The following is a 23,926-nucleotide window of genomic DNA, read 5'->3' as shown; positions in this document are numbered from 1 at the left end:
TTAACCAGTGTTTAAGGCGACAGAAATAAACATTGTTATTGTATTTCGTCATGTGAAACCAGAAACCGCGTTCAGGCACAGTTCAATTTAGGCGTGAGACAAGAACGGGATGCTTGTCAAACCGTGACAAGCTAGCTGATGCACGGTTTGCTTCCGTTGAGCAAGAGGGAGGAATAATGTGAGAGAGCGAAAGAGTGGCCACCGAAACCAATCAGGGAACGCCCAGCACTTGAACCATTCGTCGCGTTTATGAGTAAAGGCGATCAATTAGCCGGTCGTCTGTTGACCGTTGACCAGTTTACGCTCACGTCGGCACTATAGGGGACAACATGGCTGAGTGTAACGTTAGCATCGACCAAGACAAACTACCTGGAGTGAAAGAGGGTAACGTCCATGTAACACACTTTGTTGACTTGTCACATCTAAACATGTATACACATATACCACAACCGATGCTAATGCTAAGTGTTAGCAAACAGGTGTTTCGTACTGAGGTTGTTTCTACCGCCTAGCATACATAGCTAGCAGATGCTACCACGTCTGTCTTAAATCTGAGCTCTTTTGATTCTTTATCTCGTTCTTTTTGGGTGATTGGACCCGTCGGCGTTCAGGAATGCTCGGAAGTAGTTGTGAAGTAAGATTTATTGATTTATTTTTGAAATGTGGAAACGAGTATCAATTCTTCGTGTAATTGATTTAAATGATGCATCTATTATTGGACATTTTTAACTTTTAATTTTTATCCATTTGATATAAGCGTCATTGTTTCCAGTGAAAAACGTTTGTTATGACTCTTCAAAGCGGTACAATGCACCAATTTTTTATGGCCAGCAGGAGTAGACGTTTGACGTATGTTTGTGTTGAATACTCGTTTCACACTTCATGAAATATATTCGTCTTTATTCGATGTTAAGAAGACTCGCACAATTGGAGAGCATCCTAAACATGGAAACGGACATATGGGATCATAGATATATCGTTACTCCTAATTCATTGTTTTTTTTTCCACTTGCTATGTGAATCCATGGGTGAATGTTAACATAACGTAACCCATATTTTGAAAACTACATGGAATGTTAAATTGAAATTTAACACTAAAGTTGAAGGCATCCCATGCGTAAAGTGTGATGTACGTCTATAATTTGTTATTGTTGGTCGAATGTATTTTTCAACACAATGGCTTTCATTTGATATTAAAGGCAGTATTGGCATTAATGCTAAATCCTTTACCTCACACTTTGTCTAAACGGTTGTATTGTCTGGCGCCTTTCTTCGAGTTATGAAAATGCAGCCCTTCCCACTGGCCTCATTCCTTGTCTCACCTGACTGTAAAGGTGACATACACTGGTTGCACCAGGGTAGGAGATTGTATGCCAATCTGGAATGTTGTGGAGGAGGAAAGTGGCAGCTGCACACTTGGATGCTTGTTATTCTGGTCACTGAGACAAACTTGGCTTGTCTGCAGAGGGACATTGACAAAATCAACAAGGAAAGGGATCTCTTTCACTGGTTTGAAAAGCTTCACATAATCCACACAAAGTTACGGTTTTCGTTTCTGATTTTTTTAATCCCGATGTTAAAATTGCAGAAATACGCCTTTCCACGCACTACTCCAAGAATAGTTGCTCAACTAGGTGTGTGCGCCTAGTTTACTTGCATTTATCAGCTAAATTATAGCGTGGGTTTCCTGGTTAAGAAGATTAGACATATGGCAGTAACATGTTGATCAAATCCCACTATTATTGTTGAATCACAAGGGGCTTTGGTTTTTCAAGCATCTGTTTAGTCTTCTATGGTATGGTATGTGGTGAAAATTTTGTTGTCAATATGTTGAATGTGTCAGGGTTGAGCCTCACAATCTACAGTAGAGTTTCAGGTGATTTTTTTTCTCTATGTATTTTAATCAGTCTGTCAAAAAAATCCCAATGAAAAAAACGACTGCAAAGGTGTACTTGGTTTGCAATGGTCCAGACAAGGTTTTAAGGTTGTGAATTGTATGCAATTAAATAGTTTGCCCAGCTTTTTTACTTTTGTGGTAACCCTATGTTTATTCCATTCAACATCTTAGTTTTGCCTCCCGCAGAAAAACTGTATTCATATCCTTGGGATTGCTTTGTCTGTGAGTGATATCAGACTGGTGCGTTTTTTGAAGGACTACTGAACTTGAGAACACCATCCTTTTCCAAAGGCAAAATTCCTGATGTGAACCGGGTGGATGTTTCCACAGTAAATACCGCCAGCAAAAACACAGATTTTGAATGAAAACTGGCTTGCTACTGTTTTTAGTTGCAACAGAGTTGTTCTAAGTGTATTTTTGTCAAACGGAGAAGCCACATAGCGGAAACCACGATGTTACTTTTTTAATCTTCCGATACAAATGGGTGAAAAGTCACTTGCTGGAACTTGTTTTTTCATGAGTATGTAGCTTGCCTTCAGTGTGAATAAGAAAGTGTACACATAATTTTAAAAAACTCCTACTTCTCCAGTGGACCTCCGGTGTTCACAAAGGAGAGAACTGGAGCTGCCTTGCGAAGAGCAAAAATCAATTGAAAAGCATTGGAGAGAGTATATATTAACTCCCCCTCAATTCTCAAAAAAGATTTGAGATGATTTCATGTTAAAGAATGGAGGCAAATGTGGAAAAAATGAAATAAACAACCTATATAAAACATTGAACATGTCAGTCAGTGGTATCCAATTTCTAATATTGATAAGTATGACAAATACTGTTATTTAAGGAGACAATTTTTCAATGTGAGCCTATATTTTTTTCCACAATTATACCCTTGGGGGTACACTCGACCCTGACGTGCAATTTGACAACTTGGGATTTGCACTTTATACCTGCCAATTATATGCAGATTTTGATTTTTCACAAGCAATAGAGGCTGGCCTGCGACTGTATGTGAATGTAAACATTGGTTTGAAGTGGACAGAAGCTCACATTTAAAGAAGTCTTCTGACAAAACCATTGTGAAAAGACTTCCTGCAAAATTGTGAGGCTTCCTGCAATTCCGCAAGCTTTCATATATAATTGCCGTAATTATCATGTCATTGCGTTTCAATTTTGTGTTTTTTATATCCCTTTTAGTATCTTGCTTTTTTTCCTCATCAAAATGCATCTGAAAAGGAAAAGAACAACACACTTGGCCAGCGCCAAAGGTGGCATTTGAACGTCATAAAATAATGTTGAATGCTTGAAATAAAGAACTTCACCATGGCTGACATCATTATCTATTCGCAACACAGCTGTGCAGAGAAATAGGAACATATTGTGGAAAAACAACAATGTACATGCTTTTTTAACATTGTTTTTCTCCTAGTGTGCAGAGACTTTGCTGTTTTGGAAGACCACAGCCTTGCCTACAACCTCCAGGAACAAGAGAGTAAGTACGTTTTTTCCTCCCTCATTGTTTTTCCTGGTTACCAATGAGAACAAACTTCCTGCACTCCCTGTCAGGCGCAGTGATCCTGCGCTACCTTTATTTTCTTTGAAAATCAATGAGTGACTTAAAGCATGGCAGCACAAACAAAGCTTTTGCTCTCGATATTGTCTCAACCAAATCGGGTAAACAAAACAATCCTCAGTTGTTGTGGGAAGCCATGCAATCAATTGTGTGAATACAGTTGTACCTCTACTTACAAAATTAATTGGTTCTGGAAGAAATTTGTTCACGAGGAAATCTTGTAATTTGAGACACATACTCCATGTAAATGCCTGAATCCGTTCCTAATATTTCTACCCCAAACACATTCTGACAAATGTTTTGTAAAGCATAAAATGCATTAAAATATTTGTAAAATACCGTACATGTTACAATTTGAATATTGCATAATATTGGATTGGATTAGCCTTTATTAGTCTCGCAGTGGAGAAATTTACACTTCACAGCAGCAAAGTGATCAAAGTAAGAGGAAAGGAAAGGCTGAAGTAGAAAACCAAAATACACGAGCTGCTGGAAAGGCAGCCACTCTCGCGGTGCCATCTTGAAGTTAAAAGAAGCGCTTTGTTACAGCTTCAGCTGTTGTTAAAGCGATATATTAATCAGTATGTATTGTATTTATAAATAATGTGACACAACACAAAAAAACACAGACAGCCATTCAATCCTCAGCACCTTCTGCACCATCTTTGTTGTATGTAGCAGTTGTAGATGAGAGGAAAGGATCAAAGCATTCTTTTCACCCGTGGATCAGGGTAATAATCGTGAAATGTGCATGTCTGCTCAAAGCTAAATGTTTAAATTTAAATGGACCCACTCGTGTCTCGCTGTGCACATGTCACTGGAAAGATTTCCTTGCTATCACCCATAACAATTCCAGATTGTATTCTCCTGCACCGGTATCTCATAGATTTGGGTAGTCGTCTTTTCAATGAGGTGACACCCGGTCATGGACTTGGATTTGTTGTAGATATTTAGTGAAAAACTCCTTGGCTCAGTTTTCAGATATTTCATGTATCATGTGACATAAACAATTGATCACTGCCCGGAGACGTTGAAAAAAATAAGACCAATTATCTGATGGCTGTTTCCTCAATTTTCAACAGCAGTGAGTCATCGTGCTTCTTGTTTAACCTCTGCAGCTCGAGAGCAGCAATGTTATGTAGCTTCCCACTAGTCAATTGCCAGACGCAATTTGAGCCTGTTCACAAGAAAGCTGGCTTCAAGATTGATAGTCAGCTCAAACGGATCTGAATGAACGAGCGAGTGATGCTGTCCACGCTTACCGAGCGTCACTAGTGCGTCGGGCAGCAAGATTGATCTTTACTTATCTCCACAAGGTGCATTCCGCTAACCTTGGAATGGCTCTGTGACCACAACCATTCATTTCTCATTTGTCTTTTGAGTTCATCATCAGTAGATGACAAGTTCGCGTCCTCGCTGTGTATCTTGTTTTTAACAGGCAATCCACACAATATAACAACTTGGGAATTAACAAAATGTCATTTACCATTTGTTCTGTGAAGACACTGCCTTTTCCCAGCACTGTAAGAGTAACAAAACCTGTTATTTGTGTTACAGTTGAGAGCCACTTGGCGTCCAATGTCCACAAGAGCCGTCTGGTGCAGCAGGACCTGCAGGTGGCCAAAAAGCTGCAGGAGGAGGAGGATGAGATCGCCAAGGTTGTGATCAAGAAGCAGCATGTTGCCATGTGGGTGTCTCATATGCACACATTAGGCTTTTTTAAAATTAGGTTTATTTTAAAATTCAAACCAGGATCACCATTTACCAACCTGACATTCTTTGATAGCCTACGCGGGTCGCTTGGAATGTGATAATGCTTACCTAGTTTTAGAAAACATATTTTATATTAATTGGCTGTAAACCAATTCAGGGTGTCCCCTCCCTACTGCCCAAAGACGACTGGAATAGGCTCCAGCACCCACCGCAACCCTCGTGATGATAAAGCGGTCCGGAAGATGAATGAATGAACATTTTATCTTAATTATGACAAATACAGCCAAATACATGCAGAAGTATCTATCACCCAGCAAATAACAGAGTGATTTAGTTTGTCAAGTCTAAACTTTCACCCTCTTAAAAACTGATTAAATGCACAGAAAATGCCAGAGTCACATTTTAAATCCTACCAGTCATACAAATCTAAACTGTACTGTATTTTTTGGATTATACGTCGCTGCGGATTATAGGTCGCACCAGCCAAAAAATGCATAATTAAGAAGAAAAAAACATATAGGTCGCACTGGAGGATAAGTCGCATTTTTGGGGAAAATATATTTGTGATAGAGATTTCTGATAGAGAGGTGTTTGCGTTGCATAAAGCGGTAACACCAAGAATGTCCTCCTGCAAAGCCGTTTATATTCATCTCCTTGGCAATGACCTAGGCGTGGAGACGCAACTGCACTGTCTACAAACCTCTCCCAGCAGCACGTTTTTCAAGCACCCATGCGTGAACACGTTCCTCCAACTACGGCCGCCTGGCTTTTCGCCCGCGATTAGCTTTTTTTGTTTTCTTCATTTCAGTAAGCGTAACCGCTGCTTTTCTCCAGTCCCTTACAAGTTTTTGTGAACTCACTCCAAACTTTCTTTCTGCTGCTCGATTGCCGTTTTCGGCTGCATATTTCACTATCTGCAGCTTGTAAACTGCAGAATATGACTTTCTTTTCGGTGCCATTTTTATTCAGCCCTTCTCAGTTGTTTATAATAACAGGTGTTACAGAAAAATCTGACCCTCCAGAAACCGCGACCGCAGGGACGACAGATTCTGACGGGTCACAGAATTCCCTGTAACACCTGTTATAGAAATGTGTAGGCTACTGTCTCTGCGCTCACAGATTTTGATGGCTCACAGATGTTTCAACACCACAATATCAGCACAGGCCTAGCGCGCGCTCATGCGGTTTAATGTGAAAATAGCATGTGAAATGATATACAGTAATAAAAAAAGCATATATAAGTCGTTCCGATTTATAAGTCGCACCACCGACCAAACTATGAAAAAACTGCGACTTATAATCCGAAAAATACGGTACATACCAAGTTGAATAAAAGTCATTAATTTATAATGGCAGATATGAATTCACGACACCTACGTGACATTCAGTTCAATATGGCTAGGACCAGGAAGTTTGTTTCACCGCACTACTGTCACCGTGTGCTGGTTTACGAGTATTGCTAAAAATACGTGTGCCTTCTTTTATGTAACATGAGAACCAACTTCAGATTTGGTTTTGTGTTATGGTCAGTAGAATTAATTTCGGCACATAATTGACGTTAAATTACAGAAACACGTGGTTCCTCCATCATTAGTACCCTTCTGGGGTGGCCCCAGAAAAATAATCATAAGAATCAGAGAGCATTTCTAAATCTTAAATTTGTTGGCTTTGAACATGATTGTGGTTGGAACTCTTGGTTGACTCATTTAAGCAGTCAGTCAACGACACATTTGATTCACATGCTTCTTGTATGCACTGAGTGGGTTTGAAATGTGTGAAAGTCCATTGCGGCTTCCACTTGATGTGTCTGCAGTTCAAATTTTGCTCTAGTGCCCCACCTAGTGGTACAATGTCAACACAGACACATTGATGGCCCAGTGTGAAATTTTGTCCATTTCCATTTAGCACTGCCTCACCTAGTAGGAGTAAAAATCACACTGAGCTGTGCATTTTAATGGTGCAAATTGTCTGAGTCATAGTTAAAGGACAACCGACGTCTCCGGACAAGTTGTGTCCATAATTTGTAAAATAGCTTCAAATGATTTCTACTGAGCGCATCTTACAAAGATTCCACCGCATATAGCTATATTTTACGTTTTAAGACTTGCGCTGCATATTCCGGAAGTCTTGTTTTTGAGTTGGTGACGAGTCCTGACCCTACGTCACTGAAGGAACGCACGCCCCTGACCGAAAAAAGGACACATTGTAGCAGTCCTTCCATCATGTCAATGCATTTTGTTGTACTTTGGTCTGAAAACTTCGTGTAGGACCAAAAAGAGGCAGAAGAGGGCGACAAAGCTCCACGTAAGGAATTAATCCTTTTTTGGGTGCGACATTTCCCACCCCTGATGCCTCAAAATGACACGGAATAAATTGTTTAATCGATTGCAAACATGTATGCTTTCTTCTTCAGAACTATTTGAATCATATCCATAACTGGATGAGTAACAAGAAAGCATATTCTCCGAATCTGAAGCCATTATTTTGATTCTCCAGCAAGGCAAGACGTCTTGGGGTGGGGACGGGATCTTCTGAAACTGGCCACTTCCAGGTTAATTTTTTTGCAGATTTTGGACAGTTTAAGTCATTTTTATTGGTGTTTTGCATTTGACTAAAAATATCATACTACGTGTTTTGGGTATTTTAGATGCTATATAATGTTTTTCTGATGTCAGTTAAGAAACAAAAAAGTGACATCGGTTGTTCTTTAAGTTCATGAATTTTCGAGCGCAACAATATGTGACTGTGGATGAAATCGCAAAGCTTCTGGTAAAAATGTACACAGGGGGTAATGTACCATACCAAGTGCATTCAAGCATATGGGAGCATATCACAACTTGTCGGTTGACCTTTAAGTGTCTCGTCCAAACTACGGCCCGCGGGCCACATACGGCCCGTTAGGCTTTTTAATCCGGCCCGCCGACCTTGCCCAAATTATAGTAAAAACAGTGTCTGAAACTCATGACAAAAAGTTAGCGGACAACAGGGCAGATAACTGAAAAGTTAAAGCACAGTGAGACAACTAATCACATTAAAAAACATTGTCACAAAGTATAAAGTTTTTTTTTTAAATCAAGAATGTACCTACTACAAATGCTACCTTGCTTAATTTACGGTAAATGTGCATGGCTGTAGATTTAGCTGCAGTAGTCGATTGTCATTGTGGCGCACAATGCAACGTTTGCATTGCTTCCTAGGAGCCACTAAGCCCCTTTCATAAGTCTCACGTACACTTTACAGTTACGGTTTAATGTAAATTTACGTTTTGTAGTGTCACATATGCTGTTAGCTTCTTTTGAATCTTTCTTCTGGGCTGAGGTTCTGTGCATCTATTTTGGAAAATGACATGCAATTGCACGACTTTATAACGCTTGCGAAAGTCCGGAAGAAAGAAGCAGGCTTCTGATTGGCTGCCGTGCAGAGTATGCAAATTTCAACTGCAGGTAGCCTATGTCTGTGTGCTCGGCGACGGTACACGTGGATTGTTTGCGCGTGAAGGCGAGGGCGTCAGTGAGGAGTTTGTTGAGCGCGCGGTCAGGACAAACCATCTATGATTTGGCGGAATTTAACACAAGTAGGTATTATTGAGCTTGAATATTTCGTTGTGTAATAATGTTTTGAATGTTGAAAGTGATTCCATTTTTCAATAAATGTTGATTTCTTTAACTTTGCCCCTTCAATCAAAACTTATTAAAAACAGACGCAATCTTCATAAATCACAGTGCATAGGTTATTTTAATCTATTTCCATTTCCTCCTACAAGTATCTGCGAAATAGTATGTAAACGCCATATCTTGCATATTCCTTGAGACAAATTTATTAACTGATCAGGGATATTTTTCACATTTGAAAGACAGTTAATACATTGGGTTGTAGTGTTCTTACTGTGCTATGAGGTTTGTACACACTGCATTTAAAGGACAACCGGCACCATTTTTTTTTTGTTTCCCACTGACATCAGAAAAACGTTTTATAGCAGGCTGATATTTTTAGTTAAATGAAAAACACCAATAAAAATGACTTCAAAAAAAATCCGGAAATGGCCAGTTTCAGAAGGTCCCACCCCCTTGTTCGTCACGCCAAGACGTCTTGTCTTGCTCGAGAATCAAAACAATGGCTTCAGATTCGGAGAAGATGTTTTCTTGTTACTCATCCAGTTATGAATATGATTCTAATAGTTCTGAAGAGGAAAGCATAAATGTTTGCAATTGATTCAAGGAGTCCTCCCATATCAATTCAAGCCGTCAATGACAGCAATTTAGCACCCAGAAAATGTAGAAGATTGCGCCCAAGCTCTGTTGGAAATGGGCTGATTTGTCAGCTGGGAATTTGTGTCAGCGAATATCAAATAGTTGTCTTGGTGCAGCACACAACGATTCACCATGGCGTTATTTGTGTTTTCCTTCTAATTTCGCCATCAACACGGATCAACACGAAGTTTTCAGACTAAACAAAGTACCTAAAATGCATTGTGTGTCGCTTTCTCGGTCAGGGGCGGTCCAAACGTGACGTCACATGGGGATCGTCATCAACTCGAAAACAAGACTTCATGAATATTCAGCGCAAGTCTTAAAACGTAAACTATAGCTATATGCTGTGGAATTGCTCAGTCGAAGTCATTTGAAGTGATTTTACAAATTATGGACATAACTTGTCCGGAGGCGTCGATTGTCCTTTAATGCTTTAGGTTTAGTATATCCGGCCCAAACACTCCCTCCAAATGCTCCTGGCCCGGCCCCTCTGTCAAATTTTAGAACCCAATGAGGCCCGCGAGTCAAAAAGTTTGCCCACCCCTGGTCTAGTCCTTATGACTTTGTTGGTGCCGGTCTCAGGGACTGTAATAAGCGTTTAACCTGAACAGGTAAAATGTTCCTGCTGCTTCTACCTAAAGCAGTTGCATGCACTTTATCGATTCCACCCAAATATCCACTTGCATTAATCACGTTTGCAGGTAGGTTGTTGAAGATACTACATTAAAAAAAATGAGATCTTTACAAATCTGTGTGTACAGATTAATTGATCTATCTATACGGTGTTGTGAAAATAGTATTTACCCCCTTCCTGTGATCTATTTTTTTCATATTTAAATTAGAAGCTTTCAGTTCATCAAATCAATTTTGATATCACCCAGAAACTCCACAAGAAAATACAAGATTCAGTTCATAAAACGCCAATTAAGTAATAAGCCACAGACAGCCAAAGCTAACTATCCCTATGTCAAGAAGTCATTGGCCCCTGTTGATAAATCAAAAAATGTGACTAACAACAGAAAGCTCAGTTTGATTTCACAGGCAATACCCAATACATTTGTTGAAACAAGAAAACACATAAATGGAACCTATCTAAGTGAAGAAAGTCTACCAGATCTCCAAAAAACAAACTAATCTTGCCACGATACAAAGAAAGTCACAAAGAAATTTAAAACAAATATTGAAAGCTATCAGTCTGGAAAAGGTTACATGGCAAACTACTGCTAGAGCCATTATCCCCAAATGGTTAAAACTGGGAACAGTGACAACCAGCTCCAATTACTCTGAGTGTGATGATGACTCTATGAGGTTGCAAAAGTACCCAGCAAAATATTTTTAAAAACTCCAGACCTCGCTGGCCTCAGTTAAATTCAGTATATGACTCTACACTAAGAAAGACACTGGCCAAAAATGGCATCAATGGGAGAGTTCCCATGTGAAAACCTCTTCTGTTCAAAAACAACACAAAGGCCCATCTCACATTTCCCAAAAGACATCCTGATGATCCTCAAGACGTTTCTGTCCACTGAAGAGTCAATCTTGAACTTTTTGGCAGATGTGTGGCCAGTTTCGTCTGTGAAAACATTTGAATCACCATTGTTTTTAACCACCTTTCCTTTGAAACAAGGGTTGGTAAATGTTCGTCCGCTGCATCCTGCATTTAAACTGCTGAGAAAGATGAATGACTTAGCCCAGGAGTCAATTGTCTTAATTGTCTCCCCCTCCCATACACTAACACACATCAATTCACGCAAAACTCCAGAGAGCGCCAAGATAACGAGATTGCCCTTGAGATTCAGGATCAACTGGTTCGACAGGATGAGCAACAACGACGGCAACAGGAGGAGAAGGATGCGGTAAGAAGGTGTACCCGTGCACACGCCCATATAAACTCACACACACACACACGCACACACACACAGGCACACTTGCGTTATTATGCCTCGACTGCATCACCTGTTTTAAAAAAAGCATATCAAAACTGCTCAAGTTTTAAAAACTATTGAGCTGCCCTAAAAATCTGACCTCAGATTTGCATTTTCCAAAATTTGCAAATTAAAGGTTCCTTGACATAAGATAAACAAAAAAGAAAACGAGTAAAATCACATTACATCTGAATGGTCTCTTCAGTCTTTCTGTTGTGTAAGCCATTATGCGTCTCCAAAATTACTCGAAAGCTCAGAAGTGATGGTGACACTATGTGGTTTCCACTGAAGTAAATATACTCCAGGGTGTAAGGACTCATCCTTTTATCATCTCATATCTGGAGATGAGCAATGCAGGATTTTTGGGAAATGAGTTGACGCTTTTTGATGTCCTCATTTCATGAAGTTTTCTACTAAAGATGACGTCACTTCATTGGTGTGTGGTAATAACTGAATCATCTATATTGCTGAATTATAACTATCACCACAAATGTTCATTTGTGGTGACATGTGTCAGGTCGGATTAAATTAAAGTCATCTATAATGCCAACGCTATTACTCAGAACAATGTTGGAGAGTCACGGACAATTGTCTATCTCCCTCGCAAACACCCTTCCCCACTCGTGCAGTTTCTATATTGGGGTTTTGATGACTTGAAGTCCGACCTGGCTGTTCAGACAGAAGTCACATTCCAAAAAAAATGGTACAGTAAAGTCTCGTTATATCGATATTCAAGGGAGTCCGAAAAAATATCGATATAACCGGGACTATCGATATATCCGACCCTGTTTGCATGTAATTTTCTCCGTGCGTGCATAGAAATAGTATCGATATAACCGGGACTATCGATATATCCGATATCGATATAACGAGACTACTGTATCTGATTTCCAGCCGAATAAGAAAGTGACAATGGTCAGATTTGGAAAAATATGTCATTTATGTATTGTAATCTTTGTCTGTTGCATGTGTGTTTGCAGGCTATTGCTCGTAAATTGCATGAGAAAGAGATGAAAGAGGAAAGACGACGACAGAAAAACCAGGATGAAGAGTACTATGAAGATCCAGGAGGTGAGGCAAACACTGCTTTGTTTTATCCCAGTATTCGACAGTGCACTTTATTATCGTCAGTCAGTCACTCAGCACTTTTGAATTAGAGCCGTATCTGACATAGAAAGTGAACAGTTTAAAAAAAAAGGCAATTTCCAATCTTGTCCAGCCTGACTAATCTTCTGTTGGGTGCATCATGAAAGGACAACTTCTAAGCGTTGGAAGGTGTCATCAAAAGTTGATGTTTTACCCTTGAGAAGAATAGTAATTGCTTGCTTGGTAAAAAGGCGAGAGAGGAAGAAGAAGCGAGACATACACAATAAGTTGGCCCTCTAACACTTAGGACCGATACTGTATATCTGCAGAATTATTATTTTTCATAGTAAGCAGTAAGTCCCATTCTCCAATCGAACAAAAAATGATGCCTGTGTAAGCTCTCAGTCGTACAGATGACCTTTTCATCGACAAAAAAATGATGCTGAGAATCTTGGGCTCAGTGCCTTCAATGTGCTTCACCATTCTCTTCATGTTTAGGCTCTTCTTATTCAATCACATAACACCATTGTCCGGCAAATAACCTCCAATGTGTATTATATTATACAACCCGGTCATTTGAAAGTCATTAGTGACACTGTAATACATTATTACTGTCCCTAAAATGTAGAATGATTCAGTACTAAGTAAACATTTTTGGCGTTGTTGATTAGGGTAATCTCTATCCCATACGTATAACAGGGTTTTGTCTTACGTTTTGGTGTTACTTTTGCCTGAACAGTCAAGTATGAGAACAAGATAAGTATACTGTAACTGTTTTTTCAAAGCTTTTTGGATAAAGATATAGTCGGTTACAACAAATCCACTGCATTTTCTATTGTACTGATTTCTGTTTTAGCTTACTTGGAGAGAATTTGTTTGGGTTAAATAATCTTAATAATAGCTGTCTTTATAATGTACTGCATTTGCTTATCACAGTCTAGCATCGTGTCTTTCCCCGATTCATATTTGCTCATTTTTAAGCCTTTCGCTCTAATGACGATGACTATATTTGTGAGCATTTAATCCTAAATGTATTTTTATGCACATTTCAACTGTCTTCATCTCTTAATATTTTAGTTTACTAACCACAGTCATGTTGTTTCTGCCTTGGCAGCTGTGGTCTCTCCTTTACTCACTACTTAAGGTCATTTGTTGTGTTTTGTTTTTGCTCATCACATTTCCATGCTCCCTTGAACCATCATTTTTTTCTCTGTCGGCATCTTCCAAACTTATGTCCTTCATTTGCCCCCGCTCAGCTGCGAGACAGTCTCTTGACCTGGACAAGCCCGTACGCCTCACGTCTAGCTCCCCAGGGCCATTGATGTACATTCTCCAGAGAGCTTCCAATGTGATCATTCACCTGTTTCAAATTCAATAGAGCCCATAATGAACAAGCCCTCAAAACAGGACCCAGCGGTAGCAAACAGTCGTTCCAGGTACCCCGAGCATTTCCTGGTGGCAGAGGGAGGCCGGCGGAGACATGCAGATCCTTATTTAGATCATCTGCAGTCCCCCAAAGGCAGGCGTGAGGACAGTTACCCGGATTATGAACTTGCAGAATCCAGGCGAGCACGTGACATAACGGGGGAGGACTTCGATAGAGCGGTGAGAAGAACAGAGAAGCCAGCCCATTCTCCACTGAGCACCAAGGAAAGAGACAGGGGATGGGAGAGAGAGAGGGATTGGAGACACGAGAGAGAAGGTCTCAGGAACGTCGAGCATGACTATCATTTGAGGAAGCAAAGGTCGGACAAGGAACAGGACATGAGGACCGCTAGAGGAGGAAGAGAGAGGGAGCGCTATAGAGATCAAACACCCAGTGACGACAGGCCTGAAGTGAGAGACAAGCAGACGCACAAAGGCAAGGACGGACAACGAGCAAGGGCCATGAGCAGGGAAAGAGTGAATGACGATGATTTCATTGACGCAAGGGGGGATAGGGCATCCCGGGAGGAGGAAGAGATTGAAGCCGAGAGGGCGAGGAGGGCTAGGGGCCGCCAGCGGGTTCAATCGGGCCCCGACGACGTGTTTGAAGAGTACAGGAACAACCAAGGGAGACGGGCAGCTGACAGCAGAGAGTTGTGGGAACCTTCTAGCAAGCATACGCCTTCCAGTGGTGAGAGAGGTACCACCCTGACCCGTCTGGGTCCTCTTGTGGTTTGCTTTGAAGTGCTGCGGTTGCTTATTGCTTTGGCAATCTCAGGTGGTGGGGTTGATTTAATTAAAGTCTCCAATGAACACACTCATTCTGTTTGTCAATGTTGTGATTTGATGGGCTGGAATGATTGTATTCACTGTTTTCTGCTGTGGCATTCTCTCCCTTTTGCTGTGATCATTTTAACATTGCTGTGAATTAAGTCTGTGAGGCAAGGTTTGTGGAGCAATATTTCCATAATTCTCTCGTCAAAGTGCAAGACCGTGGTTTGCTAAAAGGACCTCAGGGCTGCTCAGCAACTCACCTATTTTGTTTCATTACAAAAATAGTCTCAAGTATTAAATGCTGAGCATGAGCACACAGCCGTGCGGCCCATAGAGGTACCTTCTTAGCTTCATAGTCTGCAATAATCAAAAAACTGATCATTCATTAAAGCTTGTACCGCATTGTTTTAATCAGTAATATTGTATGTTCACTGACGCAGGTCGAATTGTGCACAAAGGGAGTGGAACATTTGTTGAAGGGCAGTACGGACCCAATGAGGCTACAAGGGACCTGACCAAGTTGGATATGCGTGAGCAGGAACTTAAGGACTTGGAGGTGGCAAGAAGAATGCACGAGGAGGAAGTCAAGGTGAATATTTGAATAAGCACAATGTGGATGCACATACACAGAGCAGCCACATCATTGTGACTATACTTGTGGATGTAGTTTGTGTCAGGGGAGAACTACACTGACAGCGTTCTCCAATAAAAATCAGATTTGTTGGAGTGTTAACTTGTGTATCTGTATGTTGAGCTAGTGGTCATAATGTTATTACCAATCATTGTATTTTTTGTGTTCCAGGCAAGCAAGAGTCATGTGCGTGCAGCCCAAGTTGCACAGGATGAGGTGCGTGTGTGAATCGTTTTCTGTTATCGTCTCTAGATGTCTGTTACTTTTGCTTCACGTGTCATCACATAAAATGGTCAATCACGTCTCCCTGTTCCCTAATATTTTTTATTGTTGTAGATAATTTTGTGATCAGTTTCAATGAGTTAAAACAATACTATTAAAATTTAGAATCCAACACCTGGAAGCATGGCCAAGTATTTTGATATGACTGTCAGGTGGTACTTATAGCCAAATTTGGTCAGTCCATGAAATTTTATTTGTTGACAAATTACATCAGGACCTTCCCCACATTGGCCTGTTGTTTTTGACAAATTAATGACCAATATAGGTTGTTGAGAAAAGCTTATCTCTAAACAGATTTTTTTTTTTTTATGAGAAATTGTGGGTTTGGTTTGCGACATACTATTGATGCTGTCTTAACTGTGGCAGGAGATCGCCCGGCTACTAATGGAACAAGAGAAGAGAGAGTACAGAAAGCATCGAGAACGGGAGAAAGAGCGGGAGAGGGACCGGCATGAAAAGGAACGAGAAAGGGAGAGGGAGCGCGTGCCGATGGAAAAAAGGCGACCAGAGGGGGACCGCAGGGTACCTTCCAAATGCTTAGTTGTTGTAATTCTGACCTTGGTTGTCTAACTTTTAGGCTAGGGGATGCATAACAGAAATTACAGTATGATGCAGTATTATGCATTTTAAAATTGCTGTAATATAGAACTATTTTTTAGCACTTTATCATTTTAGTTATAGGTAAGCATGAAGGTTTCCCAGCTGACTGTCGCAAGATGTTGCATACATGCTGTTGCCCGAGATTGTAAGGAGGAAAAACTGTCATCAACCAATGCCCCATGATGCCCAACCGAGAACCACAGAACCAGATATTATTTTCCAATTAACACTTTTGTGTAGCTTTTGGTTTGCGAAGGCAAAGTGTTGAATCTTATTACATTGTGTAGGTCTGGCCCTCGCTATTGACTGTAATGAATTTCTTTTTTGATTTGCAGCCGAATTCTGAGGATGTCGTCCGGCCTCGATCCAGAGATGAGCATGACCCCCAGAGGCACAGGAGTCACCACAAACCTTCCCGGTAACAACACACTTGACCAAACAGCCATGAAGACGAAATACCATATTGTGGCGCTATTGACATTGGCTGTCATTGTTGCCACCCCAGGCCACCTCATCCTCGCACCCACGAGTACGAGAATGTGAACCCTGGTTATGGCTACAGCGACCACGCTGACCCCCAACGGGCGCCCACCAGACCCGAGGCTGCGTACAAAGGTACTCCCCGCCCCCCGTTTGACTCACACAATGCAGTGGAATTTCCACATTCAAACAAAACATTGTCGTATTTATCTCCCAAGAAATCAAATCAATGCAAAATTAAAGTCCCAGTCCCAATTTTAGTCATGTATAATTGGCAGAATTCCATTCCTATGGCAACTGAATACAATCAAATGAAAAACAGTCAGGCCAGTGGGAATGAAGCGTGGGGGCAAAAGAGTTTTTTTTTCAAAATGGTTGCAAAACAACAAATTTTAGCACTGGAATTTTGTAACGCTTGAGGGCTGCCACTACTCACTATAATCAAACTGTTCTTGACTCGCACGCATCAAGAGCAAGAAAGCAGCCAGGAGAAATGATGCCAGCTGTAATCAAGGAAAAACGATCTCAGGAACAACTTGAGTTCCAGTTGTTTGAGCTTTCTGATGGATGTGTCCTCTCCTCCTTCAGGTGCCTATTACAAGCGGTGACTCAGGCTCCAGACAGACTGTGTCAGTCCTCCTTTGTCTTTGTCTCATCCTTATTTATCCTTTTGTCTTCAACCATTCACACTGCTGACCAAAAGCCTTTGGACAATCTATTGAGTTGGCAATGCATTTTTTTAAATCACCAATTATTTCTCCATACATACCCATTACAAGAAAAGATCGTGCTGGAACCTCACACATCTTTTCGTCACCTCTATATTTTATTTTTTTAACAACTGGAAATTTAGACTCATACCTGACTTTAAGCCCTAAAAGCAGCCCCGCCTCATGTAGTTACTCCCAAAATGGCCAATGGGGATCCAGGCATCCGATCTGCGGTGCTCATTGACTTGCATTCCTTGACGTCTTACCTTGTTCTGATGGGATGTGCCTGCTCAGTCCACCTTAAAATCTGTCATCAGTGTGCCATGCAACAAAAATGCAAACTTTTTTTGTAATTGAGATGCTGGCAGTTGGCCTTTCACTTGTCCGCAAATCATGAATTTGCCACACTGCAGAGGCGCAGACTGTAAGGATGTCATTGCCCCCCCCCCCCCCCCCCTCGCAAAAAAAAAGTACTTTACATTGATCCTGACTGATCTTCTGAGAGACACTGTTCTACGTGCCTTTCAATGCCACGTAAAGCAAATGAGGGTGGGGAACTTTTGGTTAGCAGGCATCTAACAGCCTGCCTTCAGGTCAAAAACTTGATCCAACCTGACAAAACTGTTACATAACCCCAAATCTTGTGAAATATAACATGTATATTTATATTAAGCAGACTGATGTCGTAGTATGTCTGTCTCAATGGGTGAATAAACAACTAAAATGTTTGTAGATGTAAATGTAGGCGCAAAAGGTTGGTTGTCTCTGTACCTGCCCTGTGATTGACTGGTGACAAGTCTGGTCTGTACCAAACATCATGCTCAAATTGAACCCGCAAATCTTAAGAACACTATTTGATTTTTGGATCACATTTGCTTTCATGAATCGATCCTGCCGCTCAAAGGCTTTATAAGATGCCCTCTGATAAGAAATATATTTCCTGCCACACCCTTTTTTTAACTCTGATCCTGCTCACCAATAAATCATATGTGCCATATTTGGGGCTGAAAAGAACTGCATGCACATATCCTGTGCTTTGAATACATTGTTCGAATGCGTGGTTCTAAAATTTTTGTATGCGTATTTTTATTCATCATGTGCTACCCGTTTGGCAAAGAATGGGAACTTATTTGTTATTTATGTCCGGCTAAAAGGGGAAATGCTTTATTTTTAATGTGATTTTGCAGGTCTTTTTTCTGATTGTTTTTTTTTTTCAATGAAATAGAAGCACACAAACAAGAGGAATTAATTGTCACAAAAGTACCCATTGGTTATCAAAGGGACATTATTCAGCGTTTATTGGTGCTATATGTTCTGTTCTTTTCATATTGAAGAAGCACATCATGTTGTGACTAATAAAAAACGTCATTTCTTTGTGTATGAAACATATCCCCTTGCTCATTGTAACTCTAATTTTGTCATGCATCACTGTATGTGCGCAGTTGCTATTCTCAGAATGGAAGATTTGTGCCATTTTCCTCATTTTCCAAGCACTTGAATGAGAGTGGGCCTCCAAAATGTCGAGGTTTATGAGAGCTCCACCTAGTGGAATGGGACTCGTGTTCAAAACTGCTCAGGATGTATATGTAGAGTGGTCCATGTTGTGTAATGGATTCATGTCCAATGTTGAACGGTTTAATTTTCTCATTTTTTGTTTTTAACGGGGCTGATATGCAATCACCTCTTATATATCAACATGTGCTGGAACATGCTGTAAATGTTTTTCTTTTATTGTTATTACTTTTAATTTACTCAGCAATGAAACTTTCTTTTAGGTATCACATCTCAAGTTGTAATAAAGCAACTTTCAGAGTCAGTAACTTGTTCTTTTAGTTTTCATGCCAGCACTTCTCTTAACCACAAGTATGACACTTTAAAACCTGTATTCCGGGTGTCAGTTTCATTCTAACATTTTCTTTGGATCTAAGGGGCTATGCATGACAAATAGGAATGAAAATGACACATTTGTATTTTGAGTCAAATTCTGTGTTCTTTACATTGTTTGATGTTTCCCCGATGTATTCTGCCCTTCTCCCAGTGAACGCAAAATGAAAGGGAAACCAGTTGGTGGGAATAACCTGTTTTTAAGTACATGCACACATTCAGCCGTGTGCATACGCAAATATTAACCGCACTTATACCATGCAAGTGCATTGATGATTTTTTTAAGTTTGAGCTAAGGCTGCATCACATTACAAAAGGACATGTTCGAAACATTTCTTCTTCTTTTGCTTTCGGCTTTTCCCTTCAAGGGGTCGCCACAGCGAATCAGTGTCCTCCATCTTCAGAGGTTTGATTCACATGTTTGTTTTGGCCAAGCTTTTACGTCGGATGCCCTTCCTCACACAACCCTCTGGATTAATCCGGGCTTGGGACTGGCACAATAAGACACTGGCTTGTGTCCCCTTGTGGCTACAGAACAAACAACTTTATGAACTTAATAAAGATGAAGGTGCTCAGTAAAAGGCTCCCAAACACAAAATGGACATCGGCACAGTAGCATTCAAACAAAGCAAAACTATACTCACCAGATTCCTGGTTAATATCTTAAAATGATATTTTAAAACATTTTATTGGTTCTTTCACAACATTTGAATATCGGAATTGTGAATATGGTTTTTATTAGCCCGAGACTGTAATGATCGATTGTAATGTAATTACAATTACAATATCACCAAGTTTCATTTTTGACTTGAGTCACTGGAATAAATTAGTTACAATATTCTAATTGATGATACATCTCTATAAGAAGATTTAAATAAGCACCAGAGAAATTGTCCTGAAGGTGCTGATTGTTAAGGCAATTCGCCATAATAATTAAAGTATTAAAAATAAAATGCAGTCAATTTGGTTATTAACATGGGTATGCTCTACCTCACAGAATACTGTGGGTTTTAAAACAAATGTTTTAACCTCTTATCCTTTGAAAGCATTCCCCATTTTGAAAACACGCAACAAATGGAAGACTTGTACATCAGCACTTGAAATAAGAGGCCGAGCATGCTCACTTTAAGCTGTTTATTTGTCATTCCCAGGTGAATTTTACCAACACAAAAAAGAAACTGAAAGAAATATCTGTGTTTAAGAAATACCGATACACTCAACCATACCACATCATTTTGTCTAACACAATCGGCTAACAATATGCAGGTGTGGGTGATTATGATTGTCAACCTTCACACAACACAAACGGACATCTATTCTCTGCTGTGTGGAAACAATGAATAGTGAACAATATGCGGCAATCTATTATTCTTACAACTCATTCATTGCCATTGACAGCCGTAGAAGTCACAAGCTCCATCGGTTGACCATGGGCTGGCACTGATCGAGTTTTCATTGGTCCTCTACGTTTCTGTTGATAATTATGCAACATTCCTTCCTGTGCTAACCCAGCTACACTACAAGCAAGCAACTCCGAATTTAAACTTGGTTGTATACGGAAACCCCTGAAAGCAATTGCTTTTAAAATCTGTAAACAAAGCACACATCATGTTCGGTACATCCATGAAGAACTGTTTGTAAATGTTTAAAACAGCTAACCAAAATAACAATGCAGTACCATTTGCTGTCACCAATGGAAAATGCCAAACCATTCTCAGCCTCTCATTTTCTGTAGTTCAGGAGTGTCAAACCTTTTTTTTTTTTGCTGCAGGCCACATTGTAGTTACAGTTTCATCTTGAACGCGGTTATGAATTTGGGGAAACCAATAGAATGTTCAATCTCCGCTATATATCACATGCAGAACACACAACAAATTAAGAAATAACTAGTTTTCAAATCTGAAGTCAAGACTAATAACTGTTATTGTGCTTTACATGGGACAATTGGAAATATTGGTTCAGTCTTTAGCGAGCATCATGGCACTTGACATGCTTGATTTGCTTTCGTGGGCCGAATAAAATGATGTGGCGGGCCAGATTTGGCCCCCGGGCCTTGACTTTGACACCAGTGCTGTAATTGATAACATTCTCAATAAATAGAACCACTGTGGAGAGAATGGGTTACACCCATCATCATCATCATTAAGTCGAGCTGGTTCACCAGCATACCACACATTCTCACGCGCATACACACAAACACGCACGCACACACATATACACGTTTATTTTGTTTACCTATTTCTTTCCTCTTTCATAACGTTGCTTCTGTGAAATATAAATTTCTCCACGGTGAGACGAATAAAGCCATCCAACCCGATGCATGCACACAAACGCACGCACACACATGCACACTCTCCATGTGGGAACAAGACTGTCTCCGTGGCACTATGTCGCCGCCAAACTGCAAGGTTAGGTTTTTAGAAAAGTTAAATATTTGGTCGGAATAGTCATATTCGACACATTTGGTAATAGTTCCATCTGAGCCTGAAAACTTCAATTCAACAACAAAATAATCCAGTTTTGCTGCAGCCTTGGATGCACGTCGCACACACGACCAGAAACAATGACTGAAATGTTTCAGGCGACAAATTCCCAGGCAAAGTTTCTAGCGGTGCGGGCAACACAACAGCTGTGAAACACTACCTGTGTACACACAACAAAAGACAAAACGTTAAGTGTCCAATCACCAAATATCTTACGTTGTCTGCCATTCACCAGCGTTGGAGCACACTGCTCTCAGCTGGTCCGGTGATAACCGAAAAGAGGACGTCGAATCGCCGGTGAGTGTTTTTTACTCGCGTGTCTCACCTTGGCAGCTCAGGTGCGAGTGCAGCTGTCTATCAAGCCGAGCATGCCGTGTTGAGACATGACGGGTGACACACCCACTGGAGGTGCACACCCCCCTTTTCTATCGCCTTGTCTTTCACTTCATCCAGACATTATGCAAATGCCCAAAAAAACTGTCCTTTGTGCTCTAAGGAGCCAAATCACCAAATACCTTTATCGTGGTGCATTGTTTTTTGTTTGTTTTGTTTTTGTTTGTTTTCAGCCAAAAGACCCACACAAGGCCCGAGGGTCCTCTCTTCAGGAAGAACCAGTCCAAAGTCAGGCCAACCACAACAGACAGTTAAACCTTTAATGTCAGTCAACCACGTTTGCACCGTTTTAAGCTTTTACTCGTTAAAGACAACACAGGTTAGTTGTCTTCCACTGACAAGTTGGCCGCGCCCTTCCGCAGACACTAATACATCATTCACATATTCACCTCGCTCTTTTTTGCTGAACCAGGAAACATTTTCGTTTGTACAACACAGAAAAAGAAAAAAACTGATCTCCATGGGAGTCTTCAAAAAGTAAGACAGGCCGTTTGGCTTGAGGGCACTTGCTCACTGTGCCTGATGTAGGAATGATATCTGACTGGTTGGAGCAGCAGCCAAGCCAAAATGTACAGGGAGTCGACTTTGGATGTGTGACAAGGCAATTATGAGTGCTTTGTTTAAGCTTGCACAAAGGACAGCCTCATTTATTTTTTTAGGGATAGGCCACCAGCCCTGTATGGTCCAGCGTTGCTGGCATAATCAAAGATACAATGTGACAGTGAGAGAGTGTTTATGAACGTTATTTGAGAAATACAGCTTGAGAGCTAAGCTTTGGACCAAAGCAATACAAACGGGAAGACACATGAAACTGGGTAGGCAATTGGAATTGTTTTCGGGCAATAGGCTGGGTACACCCAAAAATGGTTGCCAGGCAAGCGCAGGGCACACATCGAAAAATAACGACCATTCACAATCATGCCGAAGGACAGTTTTCATTTACAGTGATAACTCAGCTTACGAACGTAATTGGTTCCCAGAAAGTGTGTGTAAGGCGAAGGTTCGTCTGCCAAACATTTATTTCCCATAAGAAACTAAAAAATTTGAATAATCCCTTCTCAGGTCCCCATAAAACATAATTTTCTACTAAATAAGCCTTAAAACTACACAAAATATACCTTGTTTTATGTATAATAAATGTGATATTGTATTGTAATTAAAGAAATAAACTGTACTATATAATAAAGTCGTTTTATTTACCTTTGTGATGGTCGTTGATGTCGTTGCCTCTTGATGATATCCGAGTGAAATTGCCGTGCAATATCTGCGATAATACCCACACTCACACTGTCCTCTGCTAGCTGCTTTTCGTTTATCCAAATCAATAGAAGTTTTTCAACCTCTTCTATTCCCTGAGACCCTTGCTTACACATCACAGAAACACCCTTAGCCACACGTAGCAATGGTGGACTTAGCGTACTGGGACGCTAAGTCACACAAACACACATCTCGTTTATGTTTTTCGATTATCTCCTTCTGCTCAACCGTAATTTAAGTTTGTGTCCTCTTTGGCTTAACACGAGCCTGTGGCGGGGTCTTTTTCGGTCCCATAATAGCAAAAGTACTCCACTCGATAACAAACCACGGGATGACGAAAACTAGTCCGCCGGCCACCGTGATCTCCTTCTTCTGCTCGACCGTAATTCTGTTTTAATGTCTTCTTAATCTTAACAGTAGTCTGTGGTGGGGTCTTTTTCGGTCTCATAATAGCAAAACTACACCACTTGATAACAAATCATATCTGCACTCAAGAAAGGTGGTGACAAAAACTAGACCGCCAGACACCGTGGTGATGTGTGGTTTGGTTCATCCGCCGAAAACTA

General features: G+C 40.6%; 1 protein-coding gene across 1 annotated transcript; it reads left to right on the top strand.

Moving 5' to 3' along the window:
• The first annotated feature begins 103 nt into the window (after positions 1–103).
• On the top strand, positions 104–19,159 carry ccdc50a (coiled-coil domain containing 50a). The gene is given in 13 exon segments (XM_089000936.1): positions 104–384; positions 3,324–3,386; positions 5,025–5,154; positions 11,193–11,286; positions 12,336–12,426; positions 13,698–13,765; positions 13,768–14,557; positions 15,081–15,229; positions 15,443–15,487; positions 15,920–16,075; positions 16,489–16,571; positions 16,659–16,768; positions 17,222–19,159. Coding segments are annotated over 13 exon segments (1,854 nt in total). The 5' UTR covers positions 104–329; the 3' UTR covers positions 17,242–19,159.
• The last annotated feature ends 4,767 nt before the right edge of the window (positions 19,160–23,926 follow it).

This window comes from Hippocampus bargibanti, linkage group LG07, assembly GCF_051943395.1.
Source record: "Hippocampus bargibanti isolate YZ-2025 linkage group LG07, ASM5194339v1, whole genome shotgun sequence".
Taxonomy (NCBI): Eukaryota; Metazoa; Chordata; class Actinopteri; order Syngnathiformes; family Syngnathidae; genus Hippocampus; species Hippocampus bargibanti.
Note: the sequence above shows the minus strand (reverse complement) of the source record. Positions and strands in the feature narration are given on the sequence as shown.